Below are 18,718 nucleotides of genomic sequence, written 5' to 3'. Positions count from 1 at the left end.
GGGGGGGATAAGGGCAAGGCTGTGCCCTGCGGGGCCTCTCCAGGGGCCCCGCCCCAGCCCAAAGAGGGGCTCAGGGGAACCCCATCGCCCCGGAACCAAACATGCGGCGGAGCGAGTTCCCAGCCGGAGCCGGAGCGGGGACGGACGGCCCACTGGAAGTGCCCGGCGGAGGGTTTTTCTGCCGGATGTGCGTGCCGGCTGGGGGCTGAGGCCGAGGGAGCCGTTGGGGTCCGGGCTCGGCGGGATGGTCCGGAGCCGCTCCAGGTCCCCCCCGCGGAGGGGTGAGCGCCTGGGGAGGGGGCGGAGATACCGGGGCGCCCCCTGCAATAGAGGAGGAGCGGGGGGGGGGGTCTCACATGCACCGTCCGCCTGGGGGAGGGAACCGCTGGTCCGCGGCCTACGGCGGGGGGGAAGCACCTCCCTGGAGTAGGGGAAGGAGCCCTTGATCTTTGCCCTGGGGGGTCAATGGAAGCCCCCCCCCCCCGCACCAAGAGAGGAGGGGAGGCGTCTAAGTCCTTGCCTGGGGTGTGTGGGAGACATTAGCCCCATCGTCCAGAGACTGGATCTCTGTCGGGGGGCGGGGGGGAGTATTACCCCCACCCAGAAAGGCAGGACTCCTCTGATCTCTGCCCTGGTACAGGGGATGAGTTAGAGATCGCTCCGCAGCCAGGGGAGGGACCCCGTGAAGCCAGATAACGGGGCAACAGGGAGACCTATTCGCATATGGGGGTAACGGGAGCTTTGCCTCCCTCCAGGAGAGGGGATCTCTGATCCCTACCCTGATACAAGGGTGGAGGGGAGATGCACCACAAAGCAAAGGGAGGGGGCCGGCTGTTAAAGGAAGGGAAATGAGCCAGCCCTAGAATCCAATCCCCCTGTCCGCTCGCTGACCAGCATCTTGTCTGTTAGGAGGGATGGTCCCTATTTCTACGTTGGTAATAGAGCCTTAACTGTTTTCCCTTTCTTTGCCTCTGAAAAGTTGAACTCAGAATTTTGCAACAAGTGCTGTCGTGCGTTCCTCATCTTTCCTTCTCTGCTCTCGTTGCTCTTAGGACAATCCTCTTTACCGCTGAGCAAGTCTTGAGGTTTAGGGGATGGAAGAAATCCTTCTCCCCTTTTTTTAGTTTTAGTCATGGCTGATACTCCCTTATAAACACAGGGGTTTACTGAAGCTATAACAAGGGTAGTGATAGTTCCAGCTAGCCAACACTAATCAGCACCCCCCGCTTCTTTCAGAACGCAGGCGCTCTCGTTCTGCTTCCCGGGAGAGGGAGAGGAGGCGACGGGAGCGTTCGAGGTCCCGGGAGAGGGACAGGAGGAGGAGTCGTTCCCGTTCCCCGCACAGGAGGCGATCCAGGTGAGAAAATGTCTGAATTATCTGAAGCCAATAGGCAGAGCTTCTAGCTGACAGCCCCATTCTCCCACTGTTCTTATTGGTGTAATTCTTACTGTGATATCAACAAGGTGACAGGGTACTACTACCTTTCCGTGGTGTGGGAAATGGGTTTTTGGGCAGGCTGAGGGGAGGAAAAAACAATTCTACGGTCAGACAGATCTCACCGTTAGGAGGCTCTTTACTAATATTCAACCTGTGTTGTCCTTTACTTAACTAGAGCAAATGTGATGAAATTATGCCTCCTTGTATTGTTTGTTTGTTTGTTTGGAGTGCGTTAGCACCTGTGGTCTCTTGTCATGGGTCAGGGCTCCATTGTGCTAGGTGCTGTACAAACACAGAACAAAAAGATGGTCCCTGCCCCAAAGAGTTTACAGTCTAAGGATAAGATGAGACAACAGATAGTGTTTCCTTGTGCGCCCCCTCTGCCTGTGTCTAAGACAATGCCAGCCATTGTAACACCGCATAAGCATTATTCTGCTTCCTTGGTGTCACACGTAAAGCTGTAGGTGGGATTGTAGTTGAGTGTTTGTTGTAGATTCAACCTCCAGCACTTATTACTGTGTTAACTGCTGCAATAGTTTCCTCTCTTGTTGTTAGATTGAAATCTGTACTTGTGTGAAATTCTAGGTCCCCGAGACGGCACAGATCCAGCTCTTCTTCCCCGTCCCGGCAGAAGGAAAGGCGAGACGATGAAAAGAAAGAAAACAAAGATGCCAAAAGCAAAGAGCATCAGATCACCGGTAACAGAGCAGAGTCCTAACCTAGGGAAGCAAAGCTGGCTCTTGGGGCTTTGTGTTGATCTTACCTTGATGTGTAGAGAACCAGTTAAAAATCTACTGGACTTAAATAAAATTGGTAAATGGAGTAGATGCCTGTGAAAGTGAGGGCTTCTGCAACTGCATAAAGCAGGATTACTAAAGGCAGATGCTAGTCAAATTTTCCCTCGATTATCCTTTTTCCATCTGCGAGTGCACCCCAGCCCTGGACCCATGCAACCCTTTTTAATAATACTTTGCCCTCCTAGGCCCCATTCCACGTGCTTAGTCATAGTTAATGCACAAAAACCGTTCTGGAAGAGATATGAAACCTCATGCTTTAGAGCGCAATTCAGTCACTAACTAGTAGGAGTTAGGAGGTAGGGCAGATCATCTCATGCTGCCTACGGTAGGGTTTCTGGCATTTTCCTCTGAAGCATTTAGTGCTGGCCACTGTCAAAGACAGGAACTAGATAGACCTTGGGTCTGATTGAATTTGGCAACTCCAGTATTTCTGCAGTTGGTTCTTCAGGGGCAGGCATTTGCAGCTTCATGGAGGTCCATGAACTGCAAAGGGACTCCATGCAAGACCAAAGAGTTAGCCCTTACAGATCTGATCCCAAGATGTAAGGCCTGACCGTGTCTTTAATCTAAGAGGATCTCTAAGCACTTTACAAATGTTAATGAATTAGGCAGCGCACACACAGGATGAGGTAAGGAATTTTTCCCATCTGTATAATGGGGCAGAACTGAAATACAGGGTAGTTGTGGTTTGCCTGGTATTGTGCAGTCCATCCAAAGCACCAGCGTGACTCTTATCTGCATTCCTAACAAAGCAGTTCACTTTCCTCTGTCATCTGCTATACTTGCTAAGTTTTGCTTTTAAAAAAAAGTATCTCAAGTATATGTGTAAAAACCAAAAAAGAAATTGAAACCACATTGTCTCCCCTAGAGGAAGTTTCCCTTCCATTTTCTGTTGCCTCCCATATCGCACCTTAATCATCCGTCATTGTATGCTTCTAGTTATATATCTCTGTCTAGCTAGGTCGCAAGCTCCTGAGGGCTGGGATCTTGCACTCCTATTCATCTGTAAAACACCATGCACACGTGTGGTACTGTGTAACTAATACATTAGTAAGACTGAATTTAAAAATAAATCTCAATTTCCCTGTGCTCTTCTTGCCGTTCTCTTTGGTCAGTTCTCCGCTAGCACAAGGGTTGCAAACACTGTAGGGGAGTGTTTGTTTTTGTTTTTTCTTTGGCATTTAAAAGCAAAGGAACTTGGGAATATTTTCATTAGATACTGTAAAAACAAACATCTGCGAAACCTCCATTTTTGGGCCAAATCTGACCTTGTGTTGTTCCTCTACCCCTGGACCAGTTTTCTGTTCCAGAGCTGTGTTTGGGCAGACTAAAGAGCCAGTTTTGCAATACACATAGTGGTTTTGTCACACGCACAAATCTTTATTCTCTACCTTCCTAATCAGCATGTTCAATAAGTTTCCTTCAAGTGCCTGGTAATTTTTCCTGGTATTATATTTCATATCCTTCTTGTATCTTTCTGTCTTTTCAGAAGAAGATATGGAAGGCAAAACAGAGGAGGAAATCGAGATGATGAAAACAATGGGCTTTGGATCCTTTGACACAACAAAAGTGAGTGGACTGTTCCATAGAACTTAAGTAAAAAGTCCTGACCTTTTTCCAAATTATATTTACAATTCATTCTTGGGTATAGCCAAGCTATCTTGGTAAGTTTAGGAAGATCCTTTACAAGAGGATGGAGGAAGGTTCGCTGTTTTGCTGTAACATTAAATCTCTCAATGTTACAGGTCTGTGTCTCAGCTTTTCAGTTTGTCAGTAAGTAGCAAGAAATAACTCATCAGTGTGTTGAAACATTGCATCAGAAGAGTATTGTTGATAGGAACTACAGAGGCGAGACAGTATTGATCTTATAATACAGAATTAGCGTGGGACTTCAACATACTGGTCATGATTGGCAGCTCTGCCCCCTTGTGCTGTGAGCCCTTGAGCCCTCACAAGACAAGTAAGGTGGGACCAAGTCAGTGCTGTGCTGGGACAGGGGGAGTGTTTCGCTGGATCTTGAACGGATACCCCAGTGTGGTGCTGTGCTTCTAATGGTACTGGCTTTCAGGTGAGATGTTAAACCCTGTGGGTTTCCGAGGGAGCAGGGCTTCCTATATTGGCTTCTGTTGTGGAAAAATGCGGATGTACTGATTTTATTTTCTTGTCACTTGCCTCTACTGCTTTTGATCTGCTAGCTCCTGGCTACAGCCCCACAGTGTGGAATTCCAGTTGCAGAGCTTGGATCAGTCCTTTAGCGTGACTCTATACTTCTCCCTAAGAGTGTGATCCTGCAAACACTTAATACTGGTCATAGTGTTTACTATCCTATTGGTGCTAATTAATCATAACTGTAGTGTCTGTCTATGCACCACTCATGTTATAGCACCTTGTAATCATTATTTGCCCCTCAGAACTCCCCTGGGGGTAGGGTGGTATCATCCCTGTCTTACAGATGAGGCACTGTGGCACACAGAGGTTAAGTGACTTGCCCAGGATCACACAGGGAGCTTGCAGCTGAGCCAGAAATTGAGCCCAGGTCTCCTGAATCACAGACAAGTGCCCTATCCACTAAACCATCCTTCCTATTCCTGATGGGTACTAAGGCCCCTTTTACTCAGAGCCCTGGGGAGGCCTGGTTACAGTGTATAAAAACATGTTCCAACTCTGCCTCCTATCCATGCTACAGCCTTGGTTAGACAAAGCTGTATCCTGCCACTGTTCTTCACGGCACCCCCATGGAAGCAGGTGGGAGTTAACACTGAGCTTTGTGATATGATGTGACCTTTGGAAAGTGATTAGGTCTGTAGTTAGTTGCTTCTGAAAAGGGGGTTTGCTCTGTTAGTTCCATTCATCTGCATTGTAAAACTAACCTGGCAAAGATCTAGAAAGTTGGTACTAACTGGTTTCAGCTTACATGCAGTGTTGGTGTAGGCTTCGGTCTGTGTAAGCTCGAAAGCGCGTCTCTCTCGCCAGCAGAAGTCGGTCCCATAAAAGACATTGCCTCACCCACCTTGTCTCTGGTTTCAAGTTGGCTTGCCTAAGAGTGACATACCCTGGGTTAGATGTGTTGATCCCAGCTCCACAACCTGTGCCCTTGTGTTGCTGTGCCTCTTCCTAAACAGTTCTCTGTAAAACACACTGAGTTTTGGAGCTCTCTTTCCCATTGTATCTTTCAGGGGAAGAAAGTGGATGGCTCTGTAAATGCCTATGCTATAAACGTGTCACAGAAGAGAAAGTACAGGTTTGTGTTTCTACCACTTGGACAGACTTGCTCTGATTTGGAGGCTGTAATATCTGCTGCCTGCATGGGTATGTTGGAGGAGACATAATTTCTTTTCCAGGACAATCTGATTCAGAGAAGGCCTTGTAGTCCTGGTGAGAAGTATGGCGGTCTTTAGGGTTATTGACTGAGAGGTCATTCTCATTTGTATTGAGGAGTGCTTGTTGATTTTACACCTCAGCAGTTGTTATACACTACTCAAAGCAAATGTGTTTCTCTACACTACTCGAAACAGATATGTTTCTTGCCTCTAGTTTCTCTAAATCTCCATTGCTAATGGAGAGAGGAGTGAACCAAAGAACAAAGGTGCACTTGCTCCCTGTTTCAATATATGTAACTTTGTACGGAGCTCAGATGCTGTGGCAGTAAACACACTGTAAACACTTGGCTAGAGTGGGACAGAATGTCACTGGGACTCTTCTCCCCCTGCTTCTTGTAACTGCCTGAAAAATGTAGCCTACCTTCTCTTTTTTGTGCACCGTGCATCTCTAAGTTAAACTTAAGCACCTGTGAAACATACTGTATTGATGGCCCTGCGGACTGAAGTCCTTTAGCCACTGAACACGAACAGCCTGGCAAAGGCATGGCAAGCTTCCGAACCAGTGTGCCGCAGCCTGACATAAGCCAGGTTTGCACTAGAATCTTTTGTCAGTATAGCAGGAGTGTGCTATCTGTTTTGCCAATATTTCTAAACTGGCAAAAGCCCTAGTGCAGATCCAGTTGTACTGGCATAAAAGTGCCTTTGTTGGTATAACTTATTTTGATCACTACATCAGGAAAAGCTATGCTAGTAAAGACCTCCCTCTCTCCCCTCCCCCCCTCTTTTTTTTTTTTTTTTTGGTGTGTTTGTGTGTGGCCAATATAAGCTCAGTCTAGACATGAAGGGTTTGCTGGTGTAGACCTGACCGTAGTGATTAGCTCCAGTGGTTGGGTGAGTTCTCCATGGCTCATTCAACCATGACTTCTTCGCTAAGACTCCCATCAGACATGCCAGTTAGTGCCAATCCTGTTTGGTATTTCTCAAGAACACCCAGCTCATGTCACATGAGGCACGGACAAGCTGTCGTAGAGTGGGAGCAGCATTCTGTCCCAGCCAACCTGTGCTGGATTTCCACCAGCACTTTAATAAACACCAATCCCATATGAGTAGATTGGAGCTGCTAAAGCTCATCACAAGTACAGACAATTAAGTTCTAACTATGCTGATTTCTTTCCCCTCATCACAGGCAGTACATGAACAGAAAAGGTGGATTCAACAGACCGTTGGATTTTATTGCTTGATGTCTAGTTACCTATGAAGAATGGTAACTTCTTGTTACCTATGAAGAATGACATCTGGAGCACGAATGGTTAATATTTTATTGTCTCGCTGTGACTTGTGTGTGCTGGGGTCTCCGAGACAGGAACTCAGCTTCTCACTGTAAAAAGAAATCAGCTTATTTATGAGAGTCCAGAAACGCTTGCTTTGCCTGCAAAGAGAGGGAAGAGAGGGTAAAAATGATGCTTTCTCAAAATGTTGGGTTTGAATATGTTCAGGCCTGTTTTGTTCCCTGTCAGGACTTTCCTGTTAGATGTATTTTTCATTTCTTCTCTGAGTTTTTTAAAATAACGAAATATTGTCAGTTACAATAAAAACCAGTATATATTTACCCCCACCCCAGAATTAAAATATGATGGCGTTGCTCAGGAATAAAGCACCAGAGAGGAGGCTGTTGGAGATGTCTGGGCAATTATTTGCCTGTCAAACAGAGGGATAAATCACTGTGAAGATAAATCTGGTTGAGGGTTTAAAACAGAAACAGAATTATTTTGAAAGTGTGCTCATGGGAGAATGTTGAAAGAGAATTGTTTTCGTAATTTAAGATCCCCCCCCCCCCTTACTTTTCACTTATCCCTTTCCTTACTAGTTAATAATCAAAGTTGTCAAGAACTACCGAGTAGAGTAGGATAGTATAGCATAGTGTCAAAGGGTTGCAGTGAGTTTACTTACTGGTTGGCTTGGAAAAACATAACGTGTTTGAATATTCCTCAGTTTTCATATTAGTTTACAGATTTGTTACTTAAAATTCTTCTTGAGGCTGATGCTTCTCTGAGCAAAGTTTGGAGGTAAATCTGGGTTATATTAAAGACCCAGAGGTGAAACATTTAATGCCTTCCGCTTTCATTGCTTACTATGCATCTAGATTATTTTTATAAACACCCGTTTTCAGATGCCATGGTTTATTTGCTGTACCATTTCACACACATACCAGCAGGTGGCAGCACATGGAATGGCTGATTTTTCAAGTGGCGGCTTAAAACTTATTCGTAGAGTAGACCACACGCCCATTTGACATAAAACGCCTAATGAACACCTCTGCTCCCATTCGCAATCATGTAGACCACCTCTCCCATTCATGATTGCATAACGTCCCTGTGGCAAATACCGCCATTACTTTCATGGCGAAGGTACATTTGAAAAGTGCTGTGTGTATTTTAGCTCTTCCTAGTTCAATAAGCAGTGTTTGTCCTTTGAAAAATATTAATCCTGCTCTCTATTATTCTTCATCTCCTCTTTCCTCTGTCTGTGGGACCGGTCTGCTGTCTCTGAACCACCAGCAGCTGATCCTAAACCACCAGTAGGCTGTGGACTGAGGTTTTGGGAAGGTCTGATCAAAAGTTTGATAACTCTCACATTATGCAAATAGTTAAAATCTCTTGCATTCATGTACCTTTTAACCTCTGAGACTTGGATAGCAAATAGCCTTTGCCTTAGATGACCTGTTCTTCTTTTTTAATCAAGCTAAGTATTCATGCCTTGGCAGGTGAGATTGTTTGCTAAAGCCCCTCTGCTACTCCATCCTTCACATTTTATCACAGCTTTTCCAGTAGTCTCCATGACCATTGACAAGCAAAACATGATTTTATATTTTCCTTTCCCCCAACTAATCTGACAGAGGGAACAATCCAGATTAAAGTCACATGTGCAACCCTCCAGTGACCTAGAATGGCATTAGGATTTATTCAGCCCACACAAATAAATGTAGGGACCTGATACTAGTAGGATGCCACGCAGTCAGAAAACACTCATGCCAAGCACAGTCTGAACCCTGGTAATGGAGACTGTTGAAATTGGGCAAGCAAAACCAATAAACAAAGGTATGGCCAGAGCCTGTTTAAAACAGTGAGTAAAGAGCGTACTGCATATAACAGAAGACTGAGGAAGTTGACAGCCTGCAATGTAGAACTGCCAGTCATTAGATGAGGAGAAGAAGATTTTCAAAGGCACAAATAAGTTTCAGGTGTTCAGTTCGATTGATTTTCAGTTGGTGCTGGTTGGCTAAGCATTCTTTGTGCCTTCAGATATCTCCCTAAAGTCTGGAGAGGGCACGCCAAAATACCCTACAGAAATTTCTTTACAATACCAAAGACCAAAAAATGATTTGCCTGTTGAACGCTCTTGAAAAGAACCTGCCATTTATGAGCGATGCTGTATGTGTGTTGTCAGGTTCTGCTGTGTATTCTTGAACATGTAAAATCATGCCTTGTTGGATTTCTTTTAGAGATGTGGGGGGAAAGAGAGATCTGGAATTTTACATGCAAACCCTGAGAATGATGTCTGAATCCTGCAGACAGAAGTCCAGGACAGTGGGTCACAGTAAGGAACCGAAAGCCTGTAGAAAATCTAAATGTCTAACACTGTCTAATTTGTGCTGGCTTTTGTAATTTTTTTCCCATTGGGAAGATTCTGTTTTACATGAGGACAATGATATTCCCCCACCCCAAAACACAACCACAGCGGAGATGAAGATGTTCTGTTAAAGCTCATGCCTGATTCTAATCTCAGGCAGGATTCCAGTTTTCTACTGGGCCTATGACAAACATAGATTAAAACAGCCTAGAGGTGAGGGCAACGTCTTTATTCCAAGGCTTTATCCTACCCTAAGTCTTGATTAGCACAATATAGCGGGAGGCCTCTTTTTTGCTGACCTCCGATAAATTCCCTCTGGTTGCCTGAACCATGTCAAGTTAGGATGTGAAATAGAGTATTACTACCTTAAATCCTTAACTGATTGATTAAAAAACAATCATTAGCAAGTGTCTGGTTGTCCTAGAACACCATGTCCTGGTTTGTTGATGAATTCTTCACCCTCACCTCTAACCCTGGGAGGTGACTGCTGCCTGAGGGACTCCATACCAGTGCAGAAACAAATGCTCCTCGTCAAGCACTAACTTATCTTCTCTGTGCATTAGAATCATGTGATGCTTCTCTGGGAGATCATTGTCCTGCATGTCTCACTGAGGTGTGGGCTAGGGCTAAAGCAACTCCAGCAATCCTTCTATAACAATACAAAATAGCTTAATTCCAGGTGTTTCAGGAATCCACCTGCAATTAACATTGTACTCCCGACCCCCCCCCCCATCCCCCAACACAACTAGCCACATGCTTTGAGATGTAGCTTTGCCTGACATTGTCCTTGGAAAAACTGAAGGACTGGAAGCCATGGTATTATGTTCATAATAAGAGAAGAGGGTTTGCTATGCCCTCTGTCACAGTGGGAAATCCCCAATTCAGGCAACATGGTTAACAGATTCCTAGGGACCTTTACTAATGTATATTCCTACTATCTATCAGAGTAATATTGAGCCTCTACTCTGATGTTGCCTAACTAGGTATCCTGGAGACTACTGAGTTATTGAAAGTGTAGCATTATCAGCTGGAAGAAAACATACAAATTTTTAGAGGGTTAGGTAGACAGTGCTCTGGAGAAGCAGAAATGAAGAGAAGGTGGGAACAGGCTGGGATACACAGGGGGAAAAAACCTAATAGGTGAGGGGAGAGAGGCACAATTAGAAAAGAGAGAATTTTGTGGGGTTAGCAAGAGTCTCAGGGGAAAGCAAATATTTGAACTAGCTGAAAAATAGCAAAATGAGGCTGGAGGGAATACAGACACTGAAAAAGACCAAGACACTAAGATTAAATAGGAAAAGTGGAGGCTAGCAAGCAGGAAAGGAGGAGAAAAGGCAGGCATAGTAAGTTTTTGTGTAGACGTGTTTGCTCTAAACAACTGTGACTTAATGGTAGTTCAGCTATTTGCAGCAACATCAGACATGCTCCTCCCTGGAATTTGGAAAGAGGAAATTGACGATCTTTGACTGTTGTGGGTTCCCCCTGCTCTTTGAAAAGAGCAGAGGTAACGTGCCTTTCTCTGCTGCTTCAACTGCATGCTATTTTCTGTGGTTGCTTTTCATGGCTCCATTTACTGATTGCTTTTTTAAAAATGGATCTGAAACGTAGTTGTCCCTCATTTACATGTGGCGGTTATGGTCAGTGAGGCAAATGTTAGCCCGGTTGGCTGAATGCTGTATGCAAGAGAACACCTGCCAGTCACTTCTGATCATGTAAAAGTTGTTTGTGCACTTCCTTTGTACATGTAGGCATGATCTGATAGGACATGGCGTGATTTACAAGAACAGAAACCAAGCATGTACAGCAATCTATGTTTTATTATGTTGTCAGGTTAAATGGTCAAAGTACTGTTTAGATTTATATGTCAGAGTTCATGCCAGAGGAATCATTTAGGGCCAAGTTGCAAACCCCCAGTGACAGGTGGTTTCTTGGGAGGCTGGTCTGACAATAATCAGCGTGTGCTCATTGTTTGAACCAATTTATTGAGTTGGAGCCTTCTCCATGCCTATCATGCCCTGTTCTACTGTATGCACCTTTACCAGCACAGTTCAGCTTTAAATAATCACAAATTGTGGCAGAAGTGTTTGAAGCAGCCTTTTCCCCAGAGCGGGTCTGACTTTGTGCCCATGAGCGTGAAGCAGGTAGTACTGGCATATCAGCACAGGGCAAGGAGAAGCAGCCTAGACAACCAGTTCTAAAAAACCTGAAGGGCCAGTGCTAGTGATGCACAGCATGAGGGGAGTTCCTGATCTATAGAGAATAATAGAAAGGGAGGGATGCACTAAAGCCTTGCAAAACATCATGCAAAAGCCCTCCCACGTGAGTCCTGCGATGTTCTGTTGTAAAAGGGTGGGGATAGGTTGTTTTTTTTCGGGTGGCCTTTTGTTTTGTCTAATCATCAGTGTTACACTGCACATGTCTGCAGCTATATCCCCCACTGCATCCAGCCACCTGGACCTTCTACCCTCCCTATCGCTTACATGCTGTCTCCACCTTTCATCCCTCCCTGCACCTTGCCCCTTGAATCCAGCCCCTTGCACCCTCCCTGCATCCCTCTTTTCTCCCCCCTTGCACCCCTTCCTGCATCCCCCCCCCCGCATCGCCCTTTGGAATTTCCTGGTCCCTGCATTGTTAGGGTCCGAAGCCTGACACCTGGCCCCAGGGGCTTTGTCCCCGCCTCTTTGGCCTTGCTGCTCGCTGATTGGTTTGTTCCGTTGGAAGGAGCCAGTGGACGGTTGAAGCTGCGAAGGGGGAGACTTACACAATAGAGAGAGGGCCTTTGGGAAGGCTTGACCAATTAGAGGTAAGAAACGGGGGAAGGGGTGGGGCATAGTTGGCTAAGCTTATTGGAGAAGACTGGGGGGGGCGGAACAATGAAAGTCGTAGCCAATCGTAGCTTCCAAAGGGGGAGAGAGGGGCGGGGCTGTGAGAGCAGTTGTCCTTTTGGACCGCGCAAAGGGCGGGGCTTCCTAAGATTTGGCCAATTAGGAGGTAGCGAAGGGATGGGCGGGGACCTCAGGCTACTGGGCCAATGAAAGAAAAGAGGCGGACTTATACTCAGGAGGCGGGAATATGGACAAAAGGACCAATCATAGGTGAGGATAATAGAGAGAGGCGCGTCTTTATCTGAGCAGACCAATGAGAGGCTGGGCGTTGGTTCTGGGTGTCCAATGAGCACCGCGCTGGCAGGGGGCAGTGGGTTGGGTTGCGGGCGGCGGCGGGGGGGGGTTGGTTGCCCGGGGTCTGTCAGAGCGGAGCAGGAGGGAGGGGGGTAAACATTCGGGCTGTGGAGACCGGCTGTTGCAGCTGCTGCTCCGTGAGGTTCCGCGGCAGGGCGAGCGCAGGGCCCCGGCAGTGGCGTAAGATGGCGGCGGCGACCCGGGTCTGTGTGAACATCCAGATGCTGCTGGAGGCGGCCGAGTACCTGGAGCGGAGAGAGCGAGGTACCGGCGCCCGGGAGGCAGCAGCCTGCCCTGCCCCGCTCCTCTGGGGCCTGGCCTCGGGGTCCCGCCGCGGCCTCGGGGATAGCTCCCCGCGGGAACGACCCCCTCAGGGCCTCCCCTTCAGTCCCCTCGCGAGAGACCCCCCCCTCCGGGCCCGGCCCCTTTCCCCATAGGAGAGACCGGGGCCTGGTTTCGCCCCCCCCGCAGGAGAGAGCGGGGTGTCGCCCCCCCCGAAGATCCCGGTCCTGCCCCCCGCCGTCGGCAGCGAACGAGACGCCGCCCCCTCGGCACTCGCTCTCCGGCTCCCGTCCCCCGCCCGGGGCGAGTGAGGGTCCAGGGAGCAGCCCCCGGGAGAAGGGCCTCCCCCGCGGCCGAGCTCTCCCCGACGGGGGGGCGCTGACCGGAGACCGCCCCCGCCCCCACCCGTCGTCGGCAGCGGCCTGCGCCCCCTTCCCCCCCAGACCCCACCCGTCGTCGGCGGAAAGCGGAACCGACAGGAGCCAGGATCCCATCCCGAGCGGTGACCATCGCCCGCACCCACCCCACGGGCTCCCCCTTCCCTAGCCCGGCTGCTCTTCCCCCCGGGGCCCTCCCCGCTCCCCCCCCCTTCAGCTTGGCTCCCCCCGATCGCCCATCTTGGGGGGTGGAAAGATCCTTACCCCCAGGCACGCGCTGCAACTCGTGGGGAATAATCCCACCGCGCGCAAACGCCCTGGCTTTTTGTGTAGCTCCTTCCATGCAGGGGTGTCCCCTCCAAGAAACAAGTGTTCTGGAGACCCCCATGTATGGGATGGGGAGAAAGGGACCCTACACAACCCATCTTCCAGATCCCCACTTCAGAATCCCTATTGCTTGCCGTCTACATGGTTCCCCCCCCCATGTATGGCGTGGGCATGTCATCCCCGTGCTGGAAACAATGGATTCCCTGGCCCCGGAGGGTTTTGTTTTAGGCTCTGTGTGTTGTTCTTCAGCAGATAACGAAGTAATCTTATTGATTTGCACCTTTGGACTTTCAAATATGTTCTCCTCCCACCCCCAAATACTCCTGGATGTCTGTATGTTTTGGGCTAACTTAATGATCAAGTGAAACCCTGGCTTTTTTTAGAAGCTGAACATGGCTATGCCTCTATGTTACCCTACAATAACAAGGACAGAGATGCCTTAAAACGGAGAAGCAAGTCCAAGAAAAACAGCAGTAGTAGCAGGTAATGGCAAATATGTGGTACTTGCATCTGTGTGTGAGCGTGTGTGATATCTGACTTATGCAGATGCTTGTGGTGCAAAATTCTGCCATTTCTAGTATGATTATCAGCTCTGAGAAAACGTTGGGTATGTCTTTCAACTTATACCTCACCATACAGTGATATTTTTAACTGAAGGGTTCTTTGTCAAGTGAGAAAACACACAGTGATAAAGTCCTTGTGTTAACTCAGATTTTAAAACTATTTCCTAACTTATTTAGGCTTTTTACTTCTATCTTTAACATGGGAAATGAAGGTTCTACTCAGTTTCACTTTTGCTTTCAGTCAATTGTGTATTTAGGCTTTTCTGCTTTAACACAGTGGTTTAATGTTTGGATTGTAAACACTGCAGGGGTATGTCCTATTTAGTTTCAATGCAAGCCATTTAAAAAAATTAAGTGAGGCATGATGTGCTTATAATAAAGGTAATATACTGTAATTATATAATGCCTCAGTCAAATTTGGCCCAAACTTTGGTTTTGGCACTTCAAGAAAGCAGAAGTATTTTTTAACACACCTGTTCAGATATCTTTTTATGTCAGTGAAATAAAACTTTTCCACTAGAGCATGGATACTCAAAGGTAAAATTTATAATATTTCGTACTGAGATAGGTGTTCATACGTTTAGACTACTTTGTGCATGTTTAACTGCTGTAATACATGAACATAGTCAAACTTTTTGACACTAGTTACTTTCTAGGGAAACCTCTAAAGAACAGAAACTGTCGTTTTTTGCTGTATTTATTTTTTTCTCAGCAAACAAATCATGTGGAATTTTGCCATGCAACATGGTAGAAATGTGTTTTCTACAGCTAATGTGAAAATTGATGGAGTCTTATCTTTAATTCAAGATTCATGTGCAATGTTAGACTCAAATTTTCTAACATTTTCTATTTCACTTTAAGTGTTTGTGCAGGAATTCTTAACTAAAGCTAAATTATATGACTGAGTGCAGAAAGTGACATAGTTCTGATTTGACACTTAGATTAAATCTTGCTTCCAGTACCACTTTTGTTTGACAGCCTGATTTATTTATTGTTCATCTTGAAATCCATCTAGAGCTTTGCTACAGATTATTCATCTTGTATTTAATATAGATCTTGTTCTTGGGGCAGCTAAAAATGCTAAATCACCTAGTACTGGAGATGTTTTGCTGGGATTTAATCCATCCAAATTCATTTCAGTCCAAGCTGTTGAACTTTAAATTGGATCGGCAACTTCTGCAAGCCTTTTTTTTAGTGAAGACTTTTAGGTCCTAAAGACTTGCAGGTTAAAACTGAAGTTCCTGTCTTGTTTTTAGGTGCTTGCAACTCTCTCCATTTAGTAGTAGTATGTATAAATGCAAACTGCTACTTTAGGTCATGCTTGTGCTGTGATGGAGACTCATAAAACCCAGGAAGTTCACAGTTAAAGCTCTGTCCTTAACTCACCCTGTTTTGACTGTGGTTAGTGGCCTAAGATCAGTACGTGATGTGCACCATATGTGCTGCAATATTTAGGTACAGCATAGCAAAAGAAGAATGGAATTTCAGTGCGAACTTCGAACTTGGGTTTGTGTCCCAACCTCAATGTTTGGAATCTTACTTGGGCTGTAGACTTTCATTTCAATACATGTCTAATACAGTAAGTATATTGACCAGTGGTAGAGAAAAGTCTAATAGTCCTAATGACTCCTTTGCATCTCTATACTAAGAAAAACATATTTCACAATGCAGATGGAAGGCCTCTCAAATGTCAAGAAATTTTAGGGTTTTGATTTTTTAGAAATCCTTTAGAAATGGAGGTTGACAGTACAAGAGCTGACCTACCTCTTAATGCATCTAGTGAAAATCAGCATTTTTTTTCAGCCTGTCTCTCAGAATTCTGTAATTACAATTCATTTTAATAGTTAAGATTGTAAAGCTCAACTTTGTAACTGACCTGCAGGAATAGTGTATTTAAAGGTGTGCAGTGTTGGCATTGAGGAGCGAGCTCTTTCTTATGTATACATTAAGTGCCCTAAAGATCAAATCATAATTAATGGAGAAATAGTACGATAGACAGAGAGCAGTGTGAGCAAATTCATCTCTAAATATCGTCTGGGTGAGCACTTCCTTTCTTACTGGCCTGTTTGTAGCTGTTCTGTCTAGGGACTAAATATTTCTTGTTTCATTAGGAAATGTGAAATGACTCCTTGTTTTAAACAGTTTGATTCTGAAGTTGGCAGTGTCCCTTTAAACTTTTTAACAAAACAGAGATTTTGTCTTAGTTTAAGTAATACCTGATATTACAATAGCTGAAATATTATTGGGCAGGGGCATAGAGATGAGCAATTACTCTGCTGGACAGCTCTATGTATAGTCAATTTCAGTCTTTGGTCTGTGTAGTCTTTTAAGGCCCACCTGACTCCCCCTGACTTCAGTGGAGGGCAGATTAGGTCTTCTATCTCCTGTTTGTGTGAAACGTTCACTGCAATGGGGAAAAAGGCATATGTTAAATAGGAACATCTGATTGTAAAACACAGCTTGGCAAGTGGCCCCAAGGGCATGTATAATACCTGAAGCTACTTCTAATTCTCTTTTTAAAGATGGTTAGATTACAAGCTGATAGTTTCCCTTTAACACAGATTGTGAAGGTGTCTTAGTGTAGCAAGAATAACTTAGTTCTAGCCTACGTTACAATGGAATGACTTAATACTGAGTTCATATGAAAAATGGTGCAGCCATTTTCCTGTATCTGTAATGGAACAGGTGTTCATTAAAAGGTCAAAGTTCAGAAGTAATCCTAGTTGCATGCCCAAATTCTGCATTTACATTCTAGAATGTGATCAATATTAACTATAGTATAATGATAAATAGGTCTGTGTGACCAGTATGATTGTTAGCTGATATTAGACAATAAAATGGTCTGTCTATTGGTTGTCAGGGAGAGGGGAAGAGAGGTGAGGGTATCTTTTTATATTGAGTTTAAGGTTGGCATTTTACGCTAGGTCTGCAGACCTGTCACTGTGCCATAAGCATGGTTAAGCCTGCATCTTTGGAATGGAAATTCTGCAACACTGCAATTCACAAAAATGTGGCAGTGGCTCCTGTAGACAAGCCAATTAGAGACACTGTCACTTTCTCTTTTGGAAGGGGAAGAAGATGGGTACTATGTACACTGCACAGCCAATTAGCTAGTGCAGGTATGGTTACCATGTCCTTCTCTGTATTAACTTCCTGGAAATGGTCTCTGTTCGTTCGGAGTTCTGAACACAAGCTGATTGCTATCAGTGTTGCTTTGAAACTGGCAAACAAAACACTAACATTTCTTGAAGTTATTATATTCAGCCTTTTCATTTCAGATAAAAATGGTTTTGAATACATTCCAAGTAAAGGCAATTAATGTTTATCACTAAGAGCTGAGAATCTTGTCTACATGGAAATATGCAAACTATCCACCTTAGGGTTTATGTTGTAAAAATAGAATTCACCAGCTAATAGAACTATATTTTTGGATACAGAACTTACCATTAGTAATGTGTTCCTGGACACAGTTGAGTCCAGAGAGGATGTATTCTATTAACAAACTTGTTGTAACAGACATCTGTAACTTTTGGTACCAATATTGAATTGATGCGTCCTATTTATGATGCAACAGCCCACTAGTAAACTACAAGTTCATTGTAATGTCTTGGACTCAGGAACTCATAACTGGGAGGTGAGGAAGGGCTCAAACTTATACTTCTTTATTTCTCTGCTTTTTATCCAGAAGAGTCAGATGAGGAAACTGGTGGAACCAAAAATATGTCTGTCCTCTTTTCAGCCATTTACAGATGCCCTGGCAGGGGAACTTGTGTCTCCATTACATATCAGACTAATGTGCATCCGTTTAAATGATCTACTAAGAAATATGGACCTTTTATTCTCAGTTGAAATCAAAATATCTTGTGACTTTTAAATTTGTTTGGAAACTAAATGTTTGCGTTATTTAAAGTGATCTGTTCTGAAATGCAGTCTGAAAGTAAACAAAAGGAGCTATGTTAAAATTAATGTCATTAAAACACTGGCGGGGGGGGGGGATAGCTTACCACACTGAGATCAAACCATTATAAAATATTATGAATGAAGTTTCTATGAGGGATTGCAAGTGGGTAAAAATACCAAACATATAATTTGCGGTGTCCTCAAAGTATAAGTTCCTAGCTTATTTAACAATAAAATCTGCTTAGTTTATTGAAACCTCTAGAAAACACAGTGAGAAAACTGGCACTCTCTGGCTCAGGCACAGGAAAAGTCAGATGGAAGGCTTCAGATATATACATTCCTTTATCATGGTTGTGGTTTTTCCTTTGGGTCTTCTGTCCCACAGTAATGCTGTCCCTGAATAACAGGCTTCATTTAAAGCTTTAAAGAGCAGTTGTGGCAGATTTCTGTTATGAGCATGTGTGCATATATTAGGAGTCCTCATTTCAACATTAAGTCAACAGTAATTTGAAAACTATTCAAATCTCTGTAGTTATTCTGGGTCGTCTGATTTCTAAGAGAACCCCGCAATAGTTCTTTTTTTGTTTTGTTACAGTTTCCCTAAAATCTTGCGAGGGGAGAAGGAAGAACTTCTGAATTATTTGTAAACCAGTTTAATACCAACCTAGACTACAACCTCAAATTTAATGTGTCGTTCTTCCATTTAAGAGTGAAACACATTATAGTCTATTAGCTTCTGGAAAAGTTTTCTACAGCGGTCCTGTATTCACATACCTGATCTTCAGGATATTATTTCTCTGCAAAGCTGGTGACTTAGTGATTGAATACAGTGTGCAAGTCACATGGTTCAATTGGTATCAGTCATTGGTATCAATAGGCCATGGGCTCAAATCTCTGGTTCATGC

The 18,718-nt window shown here is 44.9% G+C and overlaps 1 protein-coding gene across 3 annotated transcripts in view; it reads left to right on the top strand.

The window, feature by feature from the left end:
* The first annotated feature begins 92 nt into the window (after positions 1-92).
* MXD1 (MAX dimerization protein 1) overlaps positions 93-18,718 on the top strand; it is a 33,644-nt gene continuing 15,018 nt past the window's right edge. Inside the window, exons 1-6 of one of the 3 annotated variants that reach the window (XM_037886380.2) lie at positions 93-281; positions 1,237-1,357; positions 2,024-2,136; positions 3,725-3,804; positions 5,412-5,476; positions 6,742-7,664. In XM_037886380.2, coding sequence (XP_037742308.1) covers positions 245-281; positions 1,237-1,357; positions 2,024-2,136; positions 3,725-3,804; positions 5,412-5,476; positions 6,742-6,796 — 471 coding nt within the window. In that variant the 5' untranslated portion in view covers positions 93-244 and the 3' untranslated portion in view covers positions 6,797-7,664. Of the gene's footprint in view, positions 282-1,236; positions 1,358-2,023; positions 2,137-3,724; positions 3,805-5,411; positions 5,477-6,741; positions 12,629-13,733; positions 13,834-18,718 lie in introns of those variants that run through there. The other 2 variants (XM_037886249.2, XM_037886250.2) reach the window with 2 other exon arrangements.

The sequence above is a fragment of the Chelonia mydas genome, chromosome 26, assembly GCF_015237465.2.
Source record: "Chelonia mydas isolate rCheMyd1 chromosome 26, rCheMyd1.pri.v2, whole genome shotgun sequence".
Taxonomy (NCBI): Eukaryota; Metazoa; Chordata; order Testudines; family Cheloniidae; genus Chelonia; species Chelonia mydas.
The sequence above is the reverse complement of the archived record's forward strand: the minus strand, read 5'-3'. Positions and strand labels throughout refer to the sequence as shown.